We start from the raw sequence: 23905 nt of genomic DNA on the forward strand, positions 1-23905 counted from the left end.
TGCTTCAAATGTGTCCATTATTGCTTCCAACTTTAAATTATCTCCATTTTGAAAAACAAACTGAGTATATACCTCAAATGTGTCATCACCTATTACGTGGAGTAGAAGCGTAGCTTTTGTTTTTTCCAGTTTTTCATCAGCTCCGATCGTCGATAAATATATTTCAAAATGCTGCTTTAATTTTCTCCAGTTCTCAGCTACATTCCCAGTCAGCTGAATTGTCAGTGGAGGTTGCAAACCTTCCTTTTTTAAAACTGTTAGCAAACACCAAAACAGTTCGAGCTCTTTTTTCTTTGATGATCTTTGCTTCTCCCATGTTAGCGAACGTATTGTTCTTCCAGACTGACTTCTGACACCATGTTGTGTTCTTATATTTATATGTACCGTGGATTAACAATAAAGAATCATATTCTGGAAGAATTAGAACTTTTATTTACAGCAACAAAACCAAACCACGTTTTTACCAAACCATGTTCCAGATCATTCTATCATTTCTGCGCATGCTCAGAACTCTCTCCAATCATGTTCTGACACGTTCTATCACCGCAGCCATTTAAATAATTACACCTTCTCATTAATGCAAATATCTAACCAGCCAAGCATATCAGACACAAATCTGAACACACCTGCATTGATTTCCAATTCTGCTGCTTTGTTAGATCCTGAGGAGAGCACCCTCTGCATATGGAGTTACCTTTGGCAGTGTGTGATAAATCAATAGCATGGTCTTGCCCTGGGACAGTGAGTTTATTAAAACTCCACAGCTTTGTTTATATTTGAGGGAGCAGTAGTGAAGGGAATAGATGTAGAGGGAAAGAGAATAGCCTGCAGAACCTTGTCAGATGCTGCTGGCTCAATGCCAACAAAACATCAAAGCAAGGGCACTATTACATACTCTAGATAAAGAACAACTTTTCACTTTAAGTACTGTTCTTAAGAATATTCTTTACCTTACATTGTTATTTGTTCCTTCCATTGTCATCATCAAGAGCTACAGAGGCAAATTATCATAGCATAACATAAACATGAGAAATTCTGCAGATGTCAGAAATCCAAAGCAACACACACAAAATGCTGGAGGAACTCAGCGGGTCAGGCAGCATCAATGGAAATGAATAAACAGTTGACATTTTGGGCCGAGACTCTTCATCGGGTCCACAGCAACTGGTTTTGACAATGAAGGCACCAAGTACTAGGCTACCTAGAGAGGGGCCCTCTCCTCATTACTGTGTTGTGTTTCATTAAATTTTGTTAAAATATTAGATGATAGTCTGAACCATTTCGAGTGACACTTTAACTCTTTGTAAGCCACAGCATGTGAGGAGTCTGTACAAGTAGGTTTGTTAAATGTTTGCTAATAACGGCTGGATTCTTACACTCTAGTTTTGTTCAGTGTTCGCTAATAGTGGCTGGATTCTTTCTTGGCCTCAGACCACCAGTGGCATGAGAACAAAAAATCAAATAGTTTGCCTTTCTCTGTGTGTCTCGCTTCTCTTGGGGATTGAATCCCTGTTTATTAATCACCTTTCACTTGGTTCTTGGGACTTCACCTAGAACAAGGACTCGCAATCGATTGGCACCTAGGATGGACTCATGGTGATTTCATGAGTTAGAATTTGGAGATCCCCAAACGACAGCGACAATCGCAGCCCTGACGACAGCAACAATCAAGTGGGCACCAAGATTTGCGAGCCCTGAAATCTTTGTAGCTTATTACCACATGTCCTGGACACCCGAATTGTTTGGGTCTTTTGTGTCTGATCAACTCAGCCCATTACAGTCACCCAAAACAGCTTCATCACTAAGTCTTCTGACTTTTTCCAAACGATTTCACCACCTGTGTCTACATTTCTACCAACACTTTCAGTGTGGGAGTCTGGACTTAAATGTTTTGGATGCCCCAGATGATGTATACATTGCATTCTCATTCCCTGAAAAGATCATGTTATGAGATTTCTATTTCAGAATAAATCAGAGTCTGACATATACTAGGAAAGAACACTGGTTTAATTTTATCCATGAGAATGTGCGTCAGCTGCAGAATTTTTCACACAGAGGCATATCTTCCACTGCCCCCCCCGCCCGCCCCTGAGCTTTTTTTAAGAAGATCTGGAGCAGACAGAGGGAACAGTGGTGCAAGAACATACACTTGCCTGACTCCTGAGCAATATCCCACTGTTGCTTTAAGCTCTCAGTGCCCCAGTGGTTACCCTGCACACCGCTATCCTGGTGACATCCTGCACAGCTCTAAAGTTAGAATGCTGAACAGCAGAGGGAACTTTGTGTCATCAGCCCCAGATTAACCAAGGCAAAGCCACCACTCCCTGGGCTCTGTAATGCAGCTGAATTATTTTTTAATTGCTTCCAAATTTATGAAAATTTTCCAGATTCGGTTGCATGCAAGACAAAGCTCATGATCAATATTTGTATTAATGACTGACTATTAAGTATTTCTATAATAGTTAATACATAAAATATTTTAAGGCATGTACTTCAAGGACAAATACACAAGCTCAGCAAGAACCAATGTGCCAAATTGAATGCAAAACTTAATTGCTTAATTCCCAAGCTTCTGTAATGCATGTGCTGGGCTCGCTCTCTATGAGGGACACAATGAAGCAGAGAAACCAGTTAGAATGGCTGTGCGCAGGGCTTTAGGCAATATTCCACCTGGCCACCTCCTGGGTGTTTGGGAACATGTGAGCAGGGAGATTGAGAAACCCATCAATCATTAGAGGGTTCAGCCAAAGGTACAGCAAGTTAAAGTAGAATTTAGCTGTAGTAGACACTGCTGAGATTTGAACTCAGGATCTCCTGTTTACTAGACAGGCACTTTAACCAACTAAGCCACAGTGCCAGCTCAAGATGCTTTAAGAAAAGGTTCCTTAAGGTTGTTACATGTAGCGTGGGGTGGTAGTGGGGATATGCTTCCTGTGGTGTGCATCTCAAATAGCCTCTGATGATCAAGACCAGCTCCTGGCCTTCATGTGTGGCTTAACTACTAAGCCCTGAGGAACCATTTCTATTGACAGAAGAAGGGGCAAAAGTGGGTTATGCCTTAAAACCAGCTGCTTTGGGTAAATGGGGCTCGTCAGCCATGGTTGGCAGCTCACCTAGGAGAAGGAAAACTCTGATCTCAAACCTCCGCTGCCTTGATGCTATACTTACTCATGGGGAAGGCTTTGGGAGTAAACCCTGAGGAAAAATCTAGGGCTGGAGACCCTAAAGCAGTGCTATGTTGAGTTCAACACTGACTGGCAACTTCAGCAATGCCTCTGGTGCCAAAGTGTATCCATCTCTGCTGCTCCTTTCGATTTATCAGCTGAGTGAAGAAGGGGATCTTGCTACATGGGCAACAGTTTGCTCTCCATATTGTATCACCTTGGCTTGACAGCTGGGATGGAACATCCATGGTTGACCCTAGCCAATGGAGGCCTCAAAGAATGTACAATACTCAGCTGCTGTGGAATTTGACTTGCACTGCATACAGAAGTAGAACCCAACTTTGCTTTGCTGAATATGCAGTAGGTGTTAACTACTGGTGTTGCTAAGGTGTTAAATTTCTCAGATTAATGTTTCTTTGCCAGCTGACATTCTCACTTGTTCTCTCCCAACTGTCCCTCCCCCCCCTTCCATCTGTCCATTATCCCTTCCTTACCGTGTTCTTTCCCACTTCTGTCTCTCCTCTCCCCACCCGGTTTTATTTGTCTATTTCTCAGCCATCCCCCAGTTCTATTTGCGTATTTTACCATCCCCACCCCATTTGCTTCCACCTATCTCCAAGAAGCCAGTGTCTCAAAATTCCCACTGTCCTCCACCTCCCATCCATTCTCACCTCTCACCTACCAGTGTGGCCTCACCCCCTCTTCTCACTTCCACAGAGTGGATATCTACATTCTCAGTCCGGATACAATGTCTTGACCCAAAGTGTCCACAGCCTCTCTATCTTCACAGATGCGACTACACCCACTAATTTTTTTCAGCAGTCTATATTTTTGCCTCAGATTCTAGCATCTGCTGCCTTCTGTCAACATTCCCACCTCTTCAACATGAAGAAGCAGCTGGGGAGGAAGGCAGGAAAATAGTTATCAGAGACCAACATGTGGCTTGCCTGAGGCCAGGCTTCAGATCCGCTCTCGAAGCGACCAGGATGTTTCCCAAAATTTTTTCGGAGTTGAGTATTGTATCAAAGTATGGCTAATGGTTATAAAAGCACTTGTGAATAATGAGCCAGCAATATAAACTAAATGGTTTATTTTTTAAATGGTTGTCTGACACATAAATCTTCTAAGTTTAAAGATCAAAGTAAATTTATTATCAAAGTGCTTAATCATCACCATATATGTCACTGAGATTAATTTTCTTGTGGGCATACTCAACAAATCTATAGAATCTTAACTGTAACATCAATGAATAACCGCCAAACTAAGGTTCCAACCAGAGGGCAGAAGACAACAAACTGTGCAAATGCAAAAAGAAGAAACAATAATAAAACTAAATAAGCAATAAATATTGAGAAGATGAGATGAAGAGTCCTTGAAAATGAGTGCATTGCTTGTGGGAATATTTCAGTGATGGGGCAAGTGAAGTTGAGTGAAGTTATCCCCTTTTGTTCAAGCGCCTCATGGTTGAGGGATAATAACTGTTCCTGGACCTAATTGTTTCCAATGCTTATTTGGCCATAATAAATAGTTTCATTTTTGTTAAGACTTAGGAAAGATGACTACCGTTAAGGCTGGAAAGTAGACATGTATTACCAGTATTGGTATTGAATTAAATTCTACAGATCTCTTATGGGCACACATCCGGCACAAGCAGAGTCAAGGCTGAAAAAGGATCTAGTGCTTTCCCAGTGTATATGACAAAGAAACTCCTTTTGGGTTTCTAGCCGGGCACATGAATCGATTTTAACCTCAAATTATACCTATACCCGCAGGAAGCCTGAGAAGAATTTATTCATTTTAGTCAAGGCTGTCTAGAAATAAGAAAGCAATTTTGTACCTTAATGGGGAAGCAAGGAAATTTCTTCACACAAGACGTTGCACAGTTGATTTCATTGATGGCGGTCTGCGGATTGTTGGATGGTTGAGTTAAGCTTATTTCATGACTAATCCACTGGCCCCACTGTGTAAAAAACAGACTTCTTTCGGGATCTGAAACAATACTTTTCAAGGGTGCTTTCAGGATTTTGTTGGAAACTTCTCTGACCTGAAGATGAATAAGAATGATTAGTAATTAATTTTCAATATGCAGGATATGGATCCTCCTACTTAGTAGGCTGACACTGAAGGACACAGACCAGTGTAGGCTGAGCAGGTCTCCACATGGAATGGCAAATTGCATCAGCTGCATTCTTCGACAAATGCCTGCAAATTTTAGCATATCATTATTTTGGGAATTAACTTACATTAAACATTTTTAGTGTTTTCCTATGTTTTTAGTTTAATATCTCTGTTTTTGTTCTTGATTACTTCCCAGTTTCTCCAACATATAAGACCATTAGACCATAAGAAATAGAAGCAGAATTTGGCCATTTGGCTCATTGAGCTTGCTCTGCCATTTCATCATGGCTCATCCATTTCCTTCTCAGCCCCAATCTCCTGCCTTCTCTCTGTATCCCTTCATGCCTGACTAATCAATCTCTGCCTTAAACATACCCAATGACTTAGCCTCCTCAGCCATCTGTGGCAACATATTCCACGGATTTACCACTCTTTGGCTAATGACATTCCTCCACATCTTCATTCTAAATGGATGTCCATCTATTCTAAGCTGTGTCCTCTCATCTTAGACCCCCCCACCATAGAAGACATTCTCTCCACATCCACTCTATCGAGGACTTTCAACATTCTATAGGTTTCAATGAGATCCCCAATCATTCTTTGGAATTCCAGTGAGTACAGGCCCAGAGCCATCAAACGCCCCTCATGTGATAAGTTTTTCAATCCTGGAATCATTTTTGAATCATATGGTAAAAGAATCTCTCTATAAAGGGAAAAGCCAGTGGAATTGTGGTCCATATACCTCCATCCCCCTCAGTGTATGCACATGATGGATCCATCACATATATCCTCTTGCCTTTAATTTGCACAAAGTTGCCATTTTAACACTCAGTGGCTACTTTATTAAGTCCCTCCCATAGCTAACAGAGTGGCCACTGAGTGTGTGTTTGTGGTCTTCAGCTTTTGTAGCCCATCTACTTCAAGGTTTGATGTGTTGTGCTTTCAGAGATGCTCTTCTGCACACCACTCTTGTAATGCAAAGTTACTTGAGTTATTGTTACCTTCCTATCAGCTTAAACCGTTCTGCCCATTGTCCCCTGTCCTCTTTCTTTAACTAGGTGGTTTTGCCCACAGAACTTGTGCTCACTGGATGCTTTTGGTTTCTCCCACTATTCTCTGTAAACTTTACAGACTTGTTGTGTGTGAAAATCCCAGGAGATCAGCAGATTCTGAGATACCACCCCATTTGGCACCAACACATGGTCAAAGTCACTTGGATCCCATTTCTTCCCCATTCTGATGTTTGGTCTAAACAACAACTGAACCGCTTGACCATGTCTGCATGTTTTTAGCATTAAGTTACTGCCACATGATTGTCTGATTGGATACTTGCATTAAAGAGCAGGTGTACCTAATATGGTGGCAACTGAGTGTTGGCACATGGCCAAGTGGTTAAGTTGTTTGTCTAGTGATCTGAAGGCTGCTAGTTCGAGCCTTGGCTGAGGCAGCATGTTGTGTCCTTGAGCAAGGCACTTAACCACACATTGCTCTGCGACGACACCGATGCCAAGCTGTATGGGTCCTAATGCCCTTCTCTTGGACAACATCGGTGGCGTGAATGGGGGAGACTTGCAGCATGGGCAACTGCTGGTCTTCCATATAACCTTGTCCAGACCTGCACCCTGGAAAGCTTCCAAGGCGCAAATCCATGGCCTCACGAGACTAAAAGGTGCTTATATAACAGTGTACATTATGCTTCTTGCTAAATCCTCACCTTTTTTTTGTTTGTGAAGCCGCTGGAATATTGTTCTTCTGTTTGGTCTAGTCACTGCTGAATCTTGTATTATGCTGCCCTGAATTTTACATGTTTTTCTTTAAATTTCCTTGACCAAGTTTCAAATGTAAACTTCCCATGGAGACCCGTCACATTCAAAGTTCAAAGGAAATTTATGATCAAATACATGCATATCACGATATACTATACTGAAATTCATTTTCTTTTGGGCATTCCCGGTAGATATAAAGCAACACAAAAGAATCAATGAAAAAATGCACGTGGCAAAAATGGGCAAATGGGCATAGTGCAAACGACAACAAACTACGCAAATACAATCAATAAACGAGCAAGCAGTAAATATTGGGAATATGACTTTAGAGTCCTTAGGAGTAAATCCATAGACTCACAGCTACTTAAACACCTCCCCGGGTTCCAACAGGGTTCTGTTCCTACGAATTGTTTGCACACAAGCAGTGTGCATATTGGAAATGTGGCTGCGATCCAGGCTCCTGCATGGTAGCAGAAGATGCCTGCAGCCACACAGCAGCCTGCTTATCCATCCTGCTTCTCTCCCAAACACTTGTTGGGGGTTTACAAGCTGGGGAGGACCTTTACATCTTTTTGCCATTGGTGCTGTTACAACGTTCCCTCCTCTCCCCACAGTGATGTAATTACTGATCACACCACAATAAATTTATAGGTACAGAGGGCTTGGGAAATCAGAGATGTGGTGTCCGAGTCCACATGTCCACTGGAGACTGGGGATCTAGAAGCAGCCTGCCCTGTAGTTAGAGGGTTGTCTATGTGTGTGAGTAGTTGGGGTGGGTGGACGTACGTAAGGGTTTTGCTGTTGTTGTTTTGTTGCTGTTTTTGTGCTGTTCTGCTGAACATTGTGAACATGCTATGCTGGTGCCAGAATGTGTGACAAAACTTGTGGACTACACAGCGGTTGTGTTGGCTGTTAATGCATGCAATCTCTATACGTTTCAATGATCATGTGATGAATCTGAATCTAGTGGTGACAAAATTATTTATGGATCTGAATAAATGGTTTTACATGAAGATAGATCACTACTTGAAATTGATCTTAAAAAATAATAACAGTTAAGGATAATTGCAGATTACTGTTCACAGCACAGTAGCGTAGTGGTTAGCACAATGCTTTACAGTACAGGAGACTGGGATTCAAATCCCACCACTGCCTTTAAGGAGTTTGCACGTTCTCCCTGTGACCGTGTGGGTTTCCTCCGCGTGCCCCAGTTTCCTCCCCAAGACACACTAGTTGGTAGGTTAATTGGTCATTGTAAATTGTCCCAAGATTAGGCTAGGATTAAATCAGGGATTGCTGGGCAGCACAGCTCCAAAGGCAAGAAGGGCTTATTCTGTGTTGTATCTCAGTAAATAAATAAATTAAATAAAAACGATTACTTTCCTTTTACAGGCACAATGAGACCTTTGACCTTGCAGCTGCAGTGGCACTAACCTGAAGCTAGCTGCCTGCTGCTACACCATTTGAAAAATGATTTAGAATCCTCTTTGTAGCTATGGCCTTCTGCAGAGGGCAAGCAAAATGGTGGGAATGAAATATCTGGACTTAGTTTGACAAGTGATTGAAAAGCCTGGCTTCAGGTGCACAGATATTATGTTCCTCCGTTGCTGCATAAATTAAATTTTATGTGAAACCTACAATGATAATTGAACACTGACTGAGAATTTTGATTTTAAAATTATGTCTTTTTTTATTTAGATTAGTTTTTGACATAAATTGTACTAAATGAGAAGAGATTGATTCAGAAATTATTGAACTATCTATTCTAATTGATTCAAATTTTCTCAATGGAAACATTTTCATTAAATGTTAAAAAGTAATTTGAACTTAAGTGGAGTTCAGAAGTGACATCTGTTCAAATGTCAGCTGTGATGTTTTGTACATTTGCATATTAATACTTTAACATTGCAGGCAACATCTAAAGCAACCAGGACAGAAAAATCCACCATCCCTCACCATCTTTTTTGTACTCAAAAATTGTATACATTCTGTTGCCAAAAGCTATTGTTTTCCAGGTCATGTGTACCACAAGGCTGTGTGCTTCGCCCCCTGCTTTACTCACCTGTGATTCTGTGACTGAGTGCAGCTCCAATGCCATATTTAAGTTTGCTGACGACACCACTGTTGTTGGCCAGATCAAAGGTGGTGACATACAGGAGGGAGATTGAAGATCGGGTTGAGTTGTCCTGCAGCAACAACCTCTCACTCAATATCAGCAAAACCAAAGAGACAATTATAGATAACAGGAGGAAGAAGCCAGAGGTCCATGGGACAGTCCTTTGTCAGGGATCAGAGGTGGAGAGGGTTTAAATGCCTTAGGGTTATTATATCAGAGGATTTGTCCTGAGGCCAACATGTTAGTGCCATCATCAGAATCAGAATCAGGTTTACTATCACCGGCATGTGTTCTGAAATTTGGTAACTTAGCAACAGCAGTTCAATGCAATGCATAATATAGAAGAAAATAACTAAACAAACAAACAAATAAATAAATAACAGCATATGCATATTGAATAGATTAAAATTTGTACAAAAGCAGAAATAATATACATTAAAAAAGTGAGGTAGTGTTCATGGGTTCAATGTCCATTTTGGAATCGGATGGCAGAGGGGAAGAAGCTGTACTGATTTGCTGAGTGTGTGCCTTCAGGCTTCTGTATCTCCTACCTGATGGTAACAGTGAGAAAAGGGCATGCCCTGGGTGCTGGGGGTCCTTAATAATGGAAGCTATCTTTCTAAGACTCAGCTTTTTGAAGATGTCCTGGGTACTTTGTAGGCTAGTACCCAAGACGGAGCCGACTAAATTTATGACCCTCAGCAGCTTCTTTCAGTTCTGTGCAGTAGCCCCCACTCCCATACCAGACAGTGATGAAGCCTGTCAGAATACTCTCCACTGTACATCTATAGAAGTTTTTGAGTATTTTTGTTGACATGCCAAATTTCTTCAAACTCCTAATGGAGTATAGTTGCTGTCTTGCCTTTCTTATAGCTATATCTATATGTTGGGACCAGGTTAGATCCTCAGAGATCTTGACACCCAGGAACTGGAAACTGCTCACTCTCTCCACTTCTGATCCCTCTGTGAGGATTGGTATGTGTTCCTTCATTTTACCCTTCTTGAGTCCACAATCATAAACAAGGCATGATTTATTACAACACACGTTCTAAGTATTATTTCTGTTTATTTGCACGGTTTGTCTTCTTGGGCCCATTGGTTGCTTGTCAGTCTTTACTTACATACAATCTCTTGTAAATTCAATTATATTCTTAACTTTCCTGTAAATACCTAAAATAAAATGAATCTCAAGGAAGTATATGGCAACGTATATGTACTCAGATAATAAACTTTACTTTGAACTTTGAGGACTGTTTGGTCAATACCAGCCAACATACCCAGGTGTTTGGTCCCTTTCCCTCAGCAATATGGATATTAATAGGATTAGACTGCACCAACTTCAAAGGCACAGAATCCCTTTTCTCCTCTAGATCAACAGTTCAGAGAATTTAAAGTCTAAACAATATCATCCAAATAATGCTCCCTTATTGGTCTTTCTTTCTCCACTTTCACCCTGACTGATTCCAGGAAAATGTCCCCTACATCCTCACACAACTTTCTGATAGAAATAAGTCATTATCTGAGGTACAATCCTCTTCTCTAATACAACTGATTAAGTGCTATCTGATTGATAGAATGGCTACTGTATTTACCAGTGGCAGAGGGAATCCATTGTAACGTTTCCCATCTATCCAGCCTTTTGGAAGGGAAAATTTATCCTCATATTGAGCTGGGAGCCAGCGAATATAAGGCATGTTGGATGCTCCCAGATGGGGAATCTTCCTGGAAGTGAATAAAAGGAAAATATAAACATTGACTCTAGTTCCAGATTCTGTATTTGCCAACATATAAATGTAAAATTAAAATGGAAAATAGTTCCATGTCGTATAAAATTAGGCAGGGAGTATGTCACTGGGAGCTCTTAACCATTGCATTTTTTTCACCTGCTGTACATACATATAATCAAATAGGAAAAAATATCCCCAGGGAAGTGGCAAATTTGCATATTTATACACCGACAGAAAATATTAAGCATGAATCTGAATTTACTGTCTGTATTTGCTTCAAGTACCCAGTACTGACATGAAAAATGTGTGTGGAAATGCTTGCAGTCTTTCAGAAAATGCATGTGCTTTGGTTACATCTAAAAATTGAACACATCCTCCCCAATGCATCAGAATCAGAATCGGTTTAATTTCAATGACACATGTCAATATACTTGTTGTTTTGCAGCAGCAGTACATTGCAATATGTAGTAATAAAAACTATAAATTACAATAAGAAATATAAATAAAAAATAAAATTTAAAAAGTAGTGCAAAAAGAGATGGGAAAAATACTGAGATACTCCTCATGGGCTTATTGTCCATTCAAAAATCTAATGACAGCGGAGAAGAAGCTGTTCCTGAGATGTTGAGTGTATGTCTTCAGGCTCTTGTACCTCTTCTTTGATGGTAGCAATAAAAAGAGGGCATGTCTGGAGTGATGGGGTCCTTAATGATGGATGACAACATTTTGGGCCTTACCTTTTGAAGGAGCCCTCAATGCTGAGGAAGCTAGTGCCCATCATGGCGCTGGCTAAGCTTACACCTCGCTGCAGTTTTTTCCTGAACCTGTGCAGTGGCCCCTCCATAGTAGATGGTGATGCAACCATTTAGCATGCTGTCCATGGTACGTCTGTAGAAATTTGCGAGTGTCTTTGGTAAAACACCAACTTTCCTCAGACTCCTAATGAAATATAGCTGCTGCCTTACCTTCTTTGTAATTGCATCAATATGTTGGGCCCAGGATAGATCCTTAGGGATATTGACACTTCACACCTGTTCCCTCAATGAGGACTAGTGTGTGTTTCCTCGACATACCCTTCCTGGTGTCCTGGCACTGAGTGCAGAGTTGTTGCTGCAACACCACTCAAACAGCTGATCTATCTTGCTCCTGTACGCTTCGTTGTCACCATCTGATATTCTGCCAACAATAGTTGGGTACTCAGCAAAGTTATAGATGGTGTTTGAGCTGTGCTTAGCCACACAGTCATGTGTTCAGAGAGTGTAAAATAATGCGCTAAGCACAATTCCTTGAGGTGTTGATTGTCAGCAAGGAGGAGATATTATTTCCTATGTGGTCTCCCAGTGGGGAAGAGAAGGATCCAATTGCAGAGGAAGGTACAGAGATCCAGTTTTTGGAGCATGTTGATTAGAACTGAGGATATGATTCTGTGGAACGCTGAGCTGTAGTCAATACACAGCAGCCTGTTGTAAGTATGACTATTGTCCAGGTGATTCAAGGAGAGAGCTGAGTGCCAAACTATCACTTTTACCATTCATAAATTTCAGTAGAATCAGAATCAGATTTATTATCACCATCATGTGTCGTGAAATTTGTTAGCTTAGCAGCAGTAGTTCAATGCAATACATGATAATATGGGAAGAAAAAAATAAATAAATCAATTACAGTAAGTATATAAACAAGAGAAAATCTGCAGACTCTGGAAATCCGAGCAACACACACACAATGTTGGAGGAACTCAGGTGGGCCTCGCCTTTTGAAGGAGTCCTCAATGCTGGCTGGCTTGCTGAGTTCCTCCAGTGTTTTGTGTGTGTTGCGCAGTAAGTATATATACTGAATAGATTAAAAATAGCGCAAAAAACAAAAATAATATACAGTATATCGAAAAGAAAATGAGTTAGTGTTCATGGGTTCAATTTCCATTTAGGAATCATATGGCAGAGGGGAAGAAGCTGTTCCTGAGTCGCTGAGTGAGTGCCTTCAGGCTTCTGTACCTCCTTCCTGAAGGTTACAATGAGAAGAGGGCATGCACTGTGTGATGGGGGACCTTAATAATGGACTTCGCCTTTCTGATGCATCACTCCTTGAAGATGTCTTGGGGCTATGGAGGCTAGTACCCATGATGGAGCTGACTAATTTTACAACTTTCTGTAGCTTCTTTTGGTCCTGTGCAGTAGTTCCCCCCCACCCCCCCATACCAGATGGTGATGCCGTCTGTCAGAATGCTCTCGGGAGTATGTCTATAGAAGTTTTCATGTGTTTTAGTTGACAAACCAAATCTCTTCAACCTTCTGCAACACACACAAAATGCTGGTGAACGCAGCAGGCCAGGCAGCATTTATAGGGAAACGTCGACTGTACCTTTTCCTATAGATGCCGCCTGGCCTGCTGCGTTCCACCAGCATTTTGTGTGTGTTGCTTGAATTTCCAGCACCTGCAGATTTCCTCGTGTTTGCCTCTTCAGCCTCCTAATAAATTTATACAGCTGCTGACTTTCCTTCTTCATAGCTGTATCAATATGTTGAAACCAGGTTAGAACTTCAAAGATCTTGACACCTGGGAACTTGAAATTACTCACTCTCTCCACTTGTAATCCCTCTATGAGGAATGGTTGGTGTTCCCTCATCTTACCCTTCCTGAAGTCCTCAATCAGCTCTTTCGTCTCACTGACATTGAGTGCAAGGTTGTTGCTGCGATACCACTCCACTAGCTGGTATATCTCACTCCTGTACGCCCTCTCATCACCATCTGAGATTCTACCAACAATGGTTGTATCATCAGGAAATTTATAAATGATATTTCAGCTATACCTAGCCACCCAGTCATGGGTATAGCGAAGGTAGAACAGTGGGCTAAGCACACACCCTTGAGGTGTGCCTGAGTTGATTGTCAACAAGGAAAAGATATTATTACAAATCCGCACAAGTAGTGCTCTTCCAGTTAGAAAGTCGAGGATACAATTGCAGAGGAAGGTACAGAGGCCCAGGTTCTGTAACATATTGATCAGGATTGTGGGAATGATGATGTTAAATGCTGAGCTATAGTCAATGAACTGCATCCAGTTTGTATTGTCCAGGTAATCTAAGGCCATGTGAAGAGCCATTGAGATTGCGCCTGCTGTTGACCTATTGTGGTGATAGGCAAATTGCAGTGGGTCCAGGTCCTTGCTGAGGCAGGAATTCATTCTAGCTATGACTAACCTTTCAAGGCATTTCATCAGCATAGATGTGAGTACTACTAGGCGATAATCATTAGGGCGGCCAACACTACTCTTCTTAGGAACTGGTATAATTGTATTTTTGAAGCAGATGGGAACTTCTGACCATAGCAGTGAGAGGTTGAAAATGTCCTTAAATACTCCCACCAGTTGCTTGGCACAAGTTTTCAGAGCCTTACCAGGTACTCCATTGGGGCCTGCCACCTTGCAAGAGTTCACCCTCCTTAAAGGCAGCCTAACATCAGCCTCCGAGACAGACATCATAGGGTCACCAAGTGCAGTGTGTTGTTTCCTCCGATACTACGAGTGATTTGTTGATGGTAATTATTTAGTGATTTTTTTTTCTCAGGCTGGTCTGGTTAAAATCCCCCAAAATGATGATGTTAGGGTGTGTTATTTCGTGCATGTTGATTCCATTGCTCAGATCATCCAGAACCTGTTTGACATTAACTTGAGGTGGAATGTATACTGCTACCAAAATGACCACAGAAATCTCCCGCGGCAGGTAAAATGGACAGCACTTAATTGCAAGATATTCCAGATCTGGTGAGCAAAACTGGCACATCACTGATACATTTGTGCACCAGGAGGAGCTGATCATGAGGCATACACCTTCACCTCTTCGTTTGAGAGAGTCAAAAGTAGATTATGTTATTAAAGGATTATGAAAAGTCTATTTCAGTTGTCCATTTTTGTATTGCCCGTATATTTGTCTCTTTCATATAAGTAGCTGTATTGCTTATTTTTAAAGTATAATTTACCTAGATCTATAGTTGAATGAACCTTGTATTAAAGTTACCTGTTGTTGCACATGGAATTGATGGCTCTGTATCGATTGGACCAACAGTCATTCTTACAGACAGAAGGCTGGACAGCCGTTGAACACTTTATGGTATTTGATATATTGTCCAGGTCACTTTGACTTGAATGATCTATGGAATAAGTTCTGATAAGTGGAAGCATCTGGAAATGCAAACTATTTTCTAGAGCAATAATGGGTTTATATTGATGCTGCAGGGCATATTTAATGAATTAGACTGAGTTACTACATTTCCCAAAGTGTACAGTCACAGACTGGTTCTGGAACAAGCAGGATAAATAAATGAGAGTCAGTAGATGTTGTTTACTTGGATTTTCAAAAGGCTTTTGACAAGGTGCCACACATGTGGCTGCTGAACAAGAAAAGAGCACACGGTATGACAGGAAAAATACCAGAGTGGACAGAAAATGATCTGGCAGGCAGGAGGTAAAAAGTGGGAAAAAGAGGGTCTTTATACATCAGTGATCTGGATGATGGAATTGATGCCTTTGTGGCTAAGTTTGTGGACAATACGAGGATAGGTGGAGGGGTAAGTAGTGTTGAGGAAACAGGGAGTCTACAGAAGGTCTTGGACCGATTGGGAGAAAGGGCAAAAAAGTGGCAGATGGAATATAGTGTGGGGAAGTGCATGGTCATGCACTTTGGTAGAAAGATTAAAGACATAGACTATTTTCTAAACAGGAAACAAATTCAGAAATCAGAGGTGCAAAGGGTCTTGGGAGTCCTAGTGCAGGTTTCCATTAAGGATACCTTGCAGGTTGAGTTGGTAGTAAGGAAGGCAAATGCAATGTTAGCATTCATTTCGAGAGGACTAGAATATAAGAGTAAAGATGTAAAGCTGAGGCTTTATAAGGAATTGGTCAGACTGCACTTGGAATATGATAAACAGTTTTAACAATATAACCATATAACAATTACAGCATGGAAACAGGCCATCTCGGCCCTTCTAGTCCATGCCAAAGTCTTGCTCTCACCTAGTCCCACCAACCTGCACTCAGCCCATAACCCTCCATTCCTTTCCTGTCTATATATCTATCCAATTTAACTTTAAATGACAATATTGAACCTGCCTCAACCACTTCTGCTGGAAGCTCATTCCACACAGCTACCACTCCCTGAGTAAAGAAGTTCCCCCTCATGTTACTCCTAAACTTTTGTCCTTTTACTCTCAACTCATGTCCTCTTGTTTGAATCTTCCCCACTCTCAATGGAAAAAGCCTATCCACGTCAACTCTATCAATCCCGTTCATAATTTTAAACACCTCTATCAAGTCCCCCCTCAACCTTCTACGCTCCAAAGAATAAAGACCTAACTTATTCAACCTTTCTCTGTAACTTAGGAGATGAAACCCAGGCAACATTTTAGTAAACCTCCTCTGTACTCTTTCAAGTTTATTGACATCTTTTCTATAATTCAGTGACCAGAACTGTACACAATACTCCAAATCTGGCCTTACCAATGCCCTATACAATTTCAACATTACATCCCAACTCCTATACTCAATGCTCTGATTTATAAAGGTCAGCATACCAAAAGCTTTCTTCACTACCCTATCCACATGAGATTCCACCTTCAGGGAACTATGCACCATTATTCCTAGGTCCCTCTGTTCTACTGCATTCTTCAATGCCCTACCATTTACCATGTATGTCCTATTTTGATTAGTCCTACCAAAATGTAGTACCTCACATTTTTCAGCATTAAACTCCATCTGCCATCTTTCAGCCCACTCTTCTAACTGTCCTAAATCTCTCTGCAAGCTTTGAAAACCTACTTCATTATCCACAATGCCACCTATCTTAGTATCATCTGCGTACTTACTAATCCAATTTACCACCCCATCATCCAGTTCATTAATATATATGACAAACAACATCTGACCCAGTACAGATCCCTGAGGCACACCGCTACACACCGTCCTCCAATCTGACACACAGTTATCCACCACTACACTCTGGCGTCTCCCATCTTGCCACTGCTGAATCCATTTTACTACTTCCATGTTAATGCCTAACGATTGAACCTTCCTAACTAACCTTCCGTGAGGAACCTTGTCAAAGGCCTTACTGAAGTTCATATAGACAACATCCACCGCTTTACCCTCGTCAACTTTCTTAGTAACCTCATCAAAAAATTCAATAAGATTTGTCAAACATGACCTTCCACGCACAAATCCATGTTGACTGTTCCTAATTAGACTGTCTATCCAGATAATTATATATAATTATAATTATAATTATATATAATTATATATTATATAATTATATATAATTATAATCATAGTTTTGGCATATTATTGAAGCAAGGATGTGCTGGCATTGGAGAGGGTCCAGAGCAGGTTCATGAGAATGATCCTGAGAATGAAAGAGTTAATTTATGAAGAGCGTTTGATAGATCCTGGCCTCTAATCACTAGAGTTTAGAAGAATCAGGAGGGATCTCATTGAAACCTATTGCATTTTGAAAGGCATAGATAGAGTAAACATGGGGAGGATGTTTCCTGTGGTGTAGGAGTCTAGGACCAGAGGATACAGACTCAGAATAGAAGTATGTCATTTAGAATGGAATGAGGAGAAATTTCTTTAACCAGAATCTGTGGAGTACATTGCTATGAATGGCTGTGGAAGCAAAATCATTGGTTATTTTTAAAGCAGAAGTTGATAGGTTCTTGTTTAGTAAGGGTGGTAATGGTTATGCAGAGAAGACAGAGAAGGGTTAAGGAGATCATAAATTAGTAATGACAGAATGGCAGAGTAGACTTGGGAGACCAAATGACCTAATTCTGCTCCTTTGTCTTATGGAAATTATAAATATCAGCACTGGTGAATGTAGTTAAAATTTTAACTGACATTGATGGCTTTCATCCAGAAATTTATCCTTTGCTGGGAATTTTACTATATTTTGAAATTTGTTCTGAGATTTAAGCACCCAATCTACATAATCCAAATTATTTCTTCATTTAATCCTCATTCTATCACTTTTTTTCTAAGCCTAATGTATAGATTCTGAACCAGGACAACATTTTTAAATACAAAAATAATATTAGCCAAGAACAGAAAGGTTTTCCTGGCTCCATTGGACAGGTAGTTTAGAAGTAACTAGGAATAAATTTTAGAAAATAGGAATACCTGCTTTTCGAGAAGTTTCATCAAAGAAGTGCCCACACTCTTTGAGATATGTGCTGTTTGATTTGTGGTCCTGGGAGTGCAACCGTCCTCAGAGCGTGGGACTTAGGTGACACCACTGCAAACCAGGCAGATTGTGCTGAGTCTTTTCTGATGCATTGAAATTGTATAGGTTATTAGTGAGGGTGAGAAAGATGGGGTAAATGGCTGAGGGGAATATACTCCCTGCACCATGTGGGAGGTCCTGGATATGTCCAGTGATCCAGACAAATATATCTGCAGGTAGTGACTCCAGCTGAGATCCATGTTTTTGATCAGAAGTCACTTGGGCGTTCTGTCAGGCTGCGAACATCATGCATAGAATGTTTAGGGAAGCTGTCACATCACTGTTTAAGCATGACCAAGCAGTGAGAGTGTGGATGACCATCAGATAGACTGAGCGCAGCAGGTCAGTAGTGCTGGAATTATCTGTATCAATATCATACTGAAAGCAGGATGGCTCCTTGGACGAATCTGGTCTGATCCAGGATCATGCAAACGCAAGTGGTGCAATTCCATAGTTTTAGAGTAGAGGGGAAGAGTGAGAAGGAGGAACAAGACATCAATAGTCATTGGCAACCTAATAGTTAAGGGGACAGGCATGTGTTTTTTTTTCAGTAGTAAATGTAACCCCATGTTGTTGCTTGCCTGGTGCTGGGGTTGAGAATGTTGATGAATGATTATAGATCATTTTGATAGGCAAGTGGGAACTGCTCCATATTCACATCAACAATTATTTACCTTGTTGTGGCCATGAACTTCCTGTCTACCTGCACTGTACTTCATCTGTCCTGTAACACTTTATTCTGCATTCTGTTACTCATGTACCTTGTTCTACCTCAATGCACTGTTGTAACTAATCGATCTCTATGGATAGCATGCATGTTAAGTTTTCCACTGTACTTCAGTACAATGTGACAATTATAAACTCATTTACCAAGTTACAAAAATAGGTAAAAATGGGAATGATGTCCTGCAGGCAGAGTTTAAAAAACTGGAGAAAAAACATTTTTAAAAAACTGTGCCTCAGGACTACTCCATGTGTTAATATGGGCAGAAAAAAAGAGGGTTGTGCTGGTTCCATTGGAAAATGGATATCTGCTTTCTTTCCCATCATGATGAGCAGTCTCAACCCAAAACACTCACTGTCTATTTCCCTCCATAGACGCTGCAGCATTTCATTTGTTACCCTGGATTTCCAATATCTGCCAACTATCTCGTGTCTCCATTATTACAGACATGTGATGACAAAGATGAGTCAAATATTCCAGGGCATCTGAGAGTTAGGCGGAAATAGCAAAAAGGTGTACAGTGGTAAGGAATGAATATAGTATGATGGATCACAATGTAGAATTAGATCAATCTGGGTGGAGCAAAATGTAACAAAGGTCATAAATCATTGGTACGTATTATTTATAGGCCTCCAAATAGTATCTGAAATACTGGGCACAGTATATATCAGGAGATTGGAGGTGCATACAACAGGGGTAATACGATATTTCAATCTTCATATAGACTAGTAAATTAAGCTTAATGGAATAATGTGGAAGATAAATTCATGCAATGTATTCGAGGCATTTTTAAATCAATATTTGAGGATTGAACTAGAGTTGCAGGGGGATGGGAACCAAAGTGTAAGAACAGATAGTGGACAGGTGATGGAGGTCAATGTTAAGACCTCAAAGTCAGGAATCAAAGGTTGAGCTTGGTGCGACTAGTGTTCTGAGGTGCATATATTTCAATGTAAGAAGTATTGTAGTAAAGGCAGATGAGCTCATGGTATGGACTAACACATAGAATTAAGATATTTAGCCAGTAGTGAGACTTGGTTGCAGGAAGAGCAGGACTGGGAGCTCAATATTCCAGGGTTACCTTGTATTAAACCGGACAGAGCAGAACGGATTAAAGAAGGAGGAGTAGCAGTATTAGTCAGGAAAAACGTCATGGCAGTACTCCGACAGGACAGACTGGAGAACTCAACCAGTGAGGTGTTATGGGTGGAACTGAGAAATAAAAAAAAAATATGACAATGTTAGATTATGAAGACACGTAGTCCCCTTTTATTGTCATTTAGTAATGCACGCATTAAGAAATGATACATTATTAACTATGTTATTTAGTTACAATGATACATTAGTTAGTGGGGCTATATTACAGACCACCTGACAGTCCTAGGGATTTAGAGAAATAAATTTGTCAAGAGGTCTCAGACTGTTGCACAAAACATAAGGTTGTTATAGAAGGTGATTTTAATTTTCCACAAACTGGCTGGCACTCGCATACTGTAAAAGGATTAGATGGGATAGAGTTAATCAAATGTGTTCAAGAAAGTTTCCTTAATCAGTAGATAGAAGTCCCAACAAGAGAGTATGCAATACTAGATCTACTATTAGGCAATGAAACTGGGCAGGTGACTGAAGTATCTGTAGAGGAACACTTTGCATCTAGTGAATAGGATGCCATTAATTTCAAAGTAAATGTGCTAAAAGCTAGGTCTGCTCTGGGGTGTGGGGGAGTGGTGGGGGTGTTGAGATTCTAAATTGTAGAAAGACCAATTTTGATGGCGTCAGAAAGGATCTGGCAAGTGCGGATTGGGACAGGCTGTTTTCCAGCAAAGGTATACTTAGTGGGAGGCTTTAAAAAGTAAAATTTTGAGAGTACAAAGCTTGTATGCACCTATCAGAATAAAAGGGAAGGATAACAGGTTTAGGGAACCTTGGTTTTCAAGAGAAATTGAAGTCCTGGTTAAGACGAAAAGGAGGTGCATAGCAAGTATAGGCAGGGAGGAACAAAAAAGGTACTTATAGAATATAAGAAATGCAAGGGAACACCTAAGAAAGAAATCATGAGAGCTAAAAGAAGGCATGAGGTTGCCCTAGCAGACAAAGTGAAGGAGAGTCCCAAGCGATTATACAGGTATGTTCAGAGCAGAAGGAATGCAAGGGCCAAAACTGGTCCTCTGGAAGATCAGAATTGTAATCTATTCATGGAGCCAAAACAGATGGAGGAGATCTTAAATGAATTTTTTTGCATCTGTATTTACTGAGGAGATGGCCATAGCGTCTATAGTAGCTAGGCAATGTGGCTGCAAGGTCATGGACCACGTACTGATTATAGAGGAGGGGGTGTTTGCTGTTTTGATGCAAATTAGACTGGATAAATCTCCAGGGCCTGACAAGGTGTTCCCTCAGACCCTATGGGAGGCAAGTGCAGAAATTACAGGGGCCCTAACAGAGGTCATCCTTAGTGACAAGTGAGGTATGGGGGCATTAGAGGATGGTTAATGGTGTTCTGTTGTTTAAGAAAGGCTCTAAAAAATAAAACTAAGAAATTATAGGCTGGTGAGCCTGACATCTGTGCTGGGAAAGTTATTGGAAGGTATTCTAAGGGATTGATTTGGGTAGACAGGAATTGATTAGGGATAGGCAGCATAACTTTGCGTATGGTAGGTCGTGTCTAACCAATCTTATAGAGTTTTTTGAGCCAGTTACCAGGAAAGTTCATGAAGGCAAGGCAATGGATGTTATCTACCTGGACTTTAACAATACATTTGACAAGGCCCCATGGGGGAGGTTGGTCAGAAAGGTTCAGTCACTTGGTATTCAAGATGAGGTAGTAAATTGAATTAGACATTGGTTTTGTGGGAATAAACGGAGAGTTGTAGTTGATGGTTGCCTCTCTGACTGGAGGGCTGTGACTAGTAGAGTGCCACGAGGATTGGTGTTGTTTGTCATCTATAATAATGAACTACAAGATAATGAGGTTAACTGGATCAACAAATTTGCAGTTGACACCAAGATTAGGGGGGTGTAGTGGACAGTGAGGAAGACTATCAGAGCTTGCAGCAGGATCTGGACCAGCTGAAAAAATAGAGTGAAAAATAGCAGATGAAATTTAATGCAGACAAGTACGAGGTGTTGCACTTCGGTAGGACCAACCAGTGAATGTTAGGACACTGAGGAGTGCGGTAGAATAAGGGGATCTGTGAATGCAGGTACATAATTCATTGAAAGAGATGACACAGATAGATAAGGTCATAAAGAAAGCCTTCATATATCAAAGTATAGAGTACAGAGAATGTGATGTTATGTTAAGATTGTCTGAGACTTTGATTGTATAAGGCTTAATTTGGAGTATTGTGTCCAGTTTGGGTCACCTACCTACAGGAAAGAAGTGAATAAGGTTGAAAGAGTACAGAGAAAATATACAAGGATGTTGCCAGGACAGGATGACCTGAGTTATAAGGAAAGATTGAATAGGTTAGGACTTCGTTCCTTGGAACATAGAAGATTGCAGATAGATTTGATAGAGGTATACAAAATCATAAGGATTACAGATAGGGTAAATGCAAGCAGTCTTTTCCACTGATGTTGGTTTGGACTACAACTAGAGGTCATGGGTTAAGGGTGAAAGGTGAAAAGCTTAAGGGGAGCATGAGAGGGAACTTCTTCACTCAGAGGGTGGTGAAAATGTGGAATGAACTGCCAGCACAAGTAGTGCATGTGAGCTCGATTTCAACACTTAAGAGAAATTTGGATAGGTACGTGGATAGTAGGGGTATGGATGGCTGTGGTCCAAGTGCAGGTTCAATAGGCAGCTTAAATGGTTCGGCTAGACGAGATGGACCAAAGAGCTTGTTTCTATGCTGTACTTTTCTACGGCTCCATGACTCCATAAATAAGTAAAGGCTATTTTAGACCTTTTTTTGTGAAATGAGAAATGGTTGATTGATAATATTGTCAACAAGCGGAGCAACCATAACATGATAGAATTTTACAATCAGTTTGAAAGGGATATATTTGTATGTGCATATAGGGCCGTAAATCTAATTGATGGGAACTATGAATGAACATGTGGAGGTTTGACTGTGTTTGATCAGGAGAATGCATTGAAAGGCATGATTTTCTATAGAAGAACCATCGAGAGTGTCTTGTCTGTCTGCATCGTTGTGTGGTACAGAAGCTGCAAGGCATCGGACCCTACAGAGGATTGTAAAAATCGCCAAAAGGATCACCAGAGTCTCCCTCACCACCCCACTGAGTGTTGTATACAAAGGACCTACAGCATTGTTGTGGAGCCCTACCACCCATCCCACAATCTTTGATCCACTACCATTAGAACGGAGGTACAGGAGCATCAGAACTAGGCCTACCAGACTGGGAAGCAGCTTCCTCCCTCGTGCTGTGAGTCTACTGAATACCCTGCCACCACTGAAATCTCATCACTGTGACTCTGAGCTGTTAAATGTTTACCTGTACTGGTTTACACAGTTTTATTTTGTTTTACGCACTGTGCCTGATATATATTTTGTGGGTGCACTGCAGACCAGAGGGACATTGTTTCATTTGGTACATCTGATATGTACAATCAGATGAAAATAAACTTGAGATTGAACTTGAACTTCAGAGGAGACAAGTGATGGGACATATTTTAAAAAAAGATCATTTTGGTGCTGATAACAAAAAGAATGGTATTTTTAAATGATGAGAGACTGGGCACTGTTGATATTAAATAGTACTCGTTTGTGCTTGTACTTGAGTTCTGGAAGGTCAATGTGTAGGTGAAGTAATTCATTAAGAGAGCAAATTATATCTTAGCTTTTATAATGAGAGAATTCAAACACCAGAATAAAGAAATCTTATTGCAATTGTACACAATCATGGTGAGAACACAATTGCATTATTGTGTATATTTTTAATATCCTTTTCCAAGAAATGACATACTTGCATTTCCACAGATGGTAGATTTTCATATGTTAAATTGAGAGGACTGGGATTGTATTCTTTAGAGTACAGAAGAACTTGAGGAGATCTCAT

At 40.7% G+C, this 23905-nt stretch overlaps 1 protein-coding gene and 1 non-coding gene across 5 annotated transcripts in view; both read right to left on the bottom strand.

The window, feature by feature from the left end:
• LOC140187812 (myeloperoxidase-like) overlaps positions 1 to 23905 on the bottom strand; it is a 71366-nt gene that overhangs the window by 24101 nt on the left and 23360 nt on the right. For 3 of the 4 annotated variants that reach the window (XR_011883158.1, XM_072243582.1, XM_072243581.1), the window contains exons 5-7: positions 14905 to 15037; positions 10757 to 10886; positions 5002 to 5208 (exon numbers count right to left, since the gene is read on the bottom strand). Coding sequence is in view for 3 of the 4 variants with exons in the window: in XM_072243582.1 (XP_072099683.1) it covers positions 5002 to 5208; positions 10757 to 10886; positions 14905 to 15037 (470 nt within the window). In the remaining variant the exon portion in view is untranslated. The remainder of the gene's footprint in view (positions 1 to 5001; positions 5209 to 10756; positions 10887 to 14904; positions 15038 to 23905) is intronic. The other variant, XM_072243583.1, reaches the window with a different exon arrangement.
• Positions 2784 to 2857, bottom strand: trnat-agu (transfer RNA threonine (anticodon AGU)). Its single transcript has one exon. It is a non-coding gene; the product is annotated as a tRNA-Thr (tRNA).

Source organism: Mobula birostris, chromosome 25, assembly GCF_030028105.1.
Source record: "Mobula birostris isolate sMobBir1 chromosome 25, sMobBir1.hap1, whole genome shotgun sequence".
In the NCBI taxonomy this organism is placed as follows: domain Eukaryota; kingdom Metazoa; phylum Chordata; class Chondrichthyes; order Myliobatiformes; family Myliobatidae; genus Mobula; species Mobula birostris.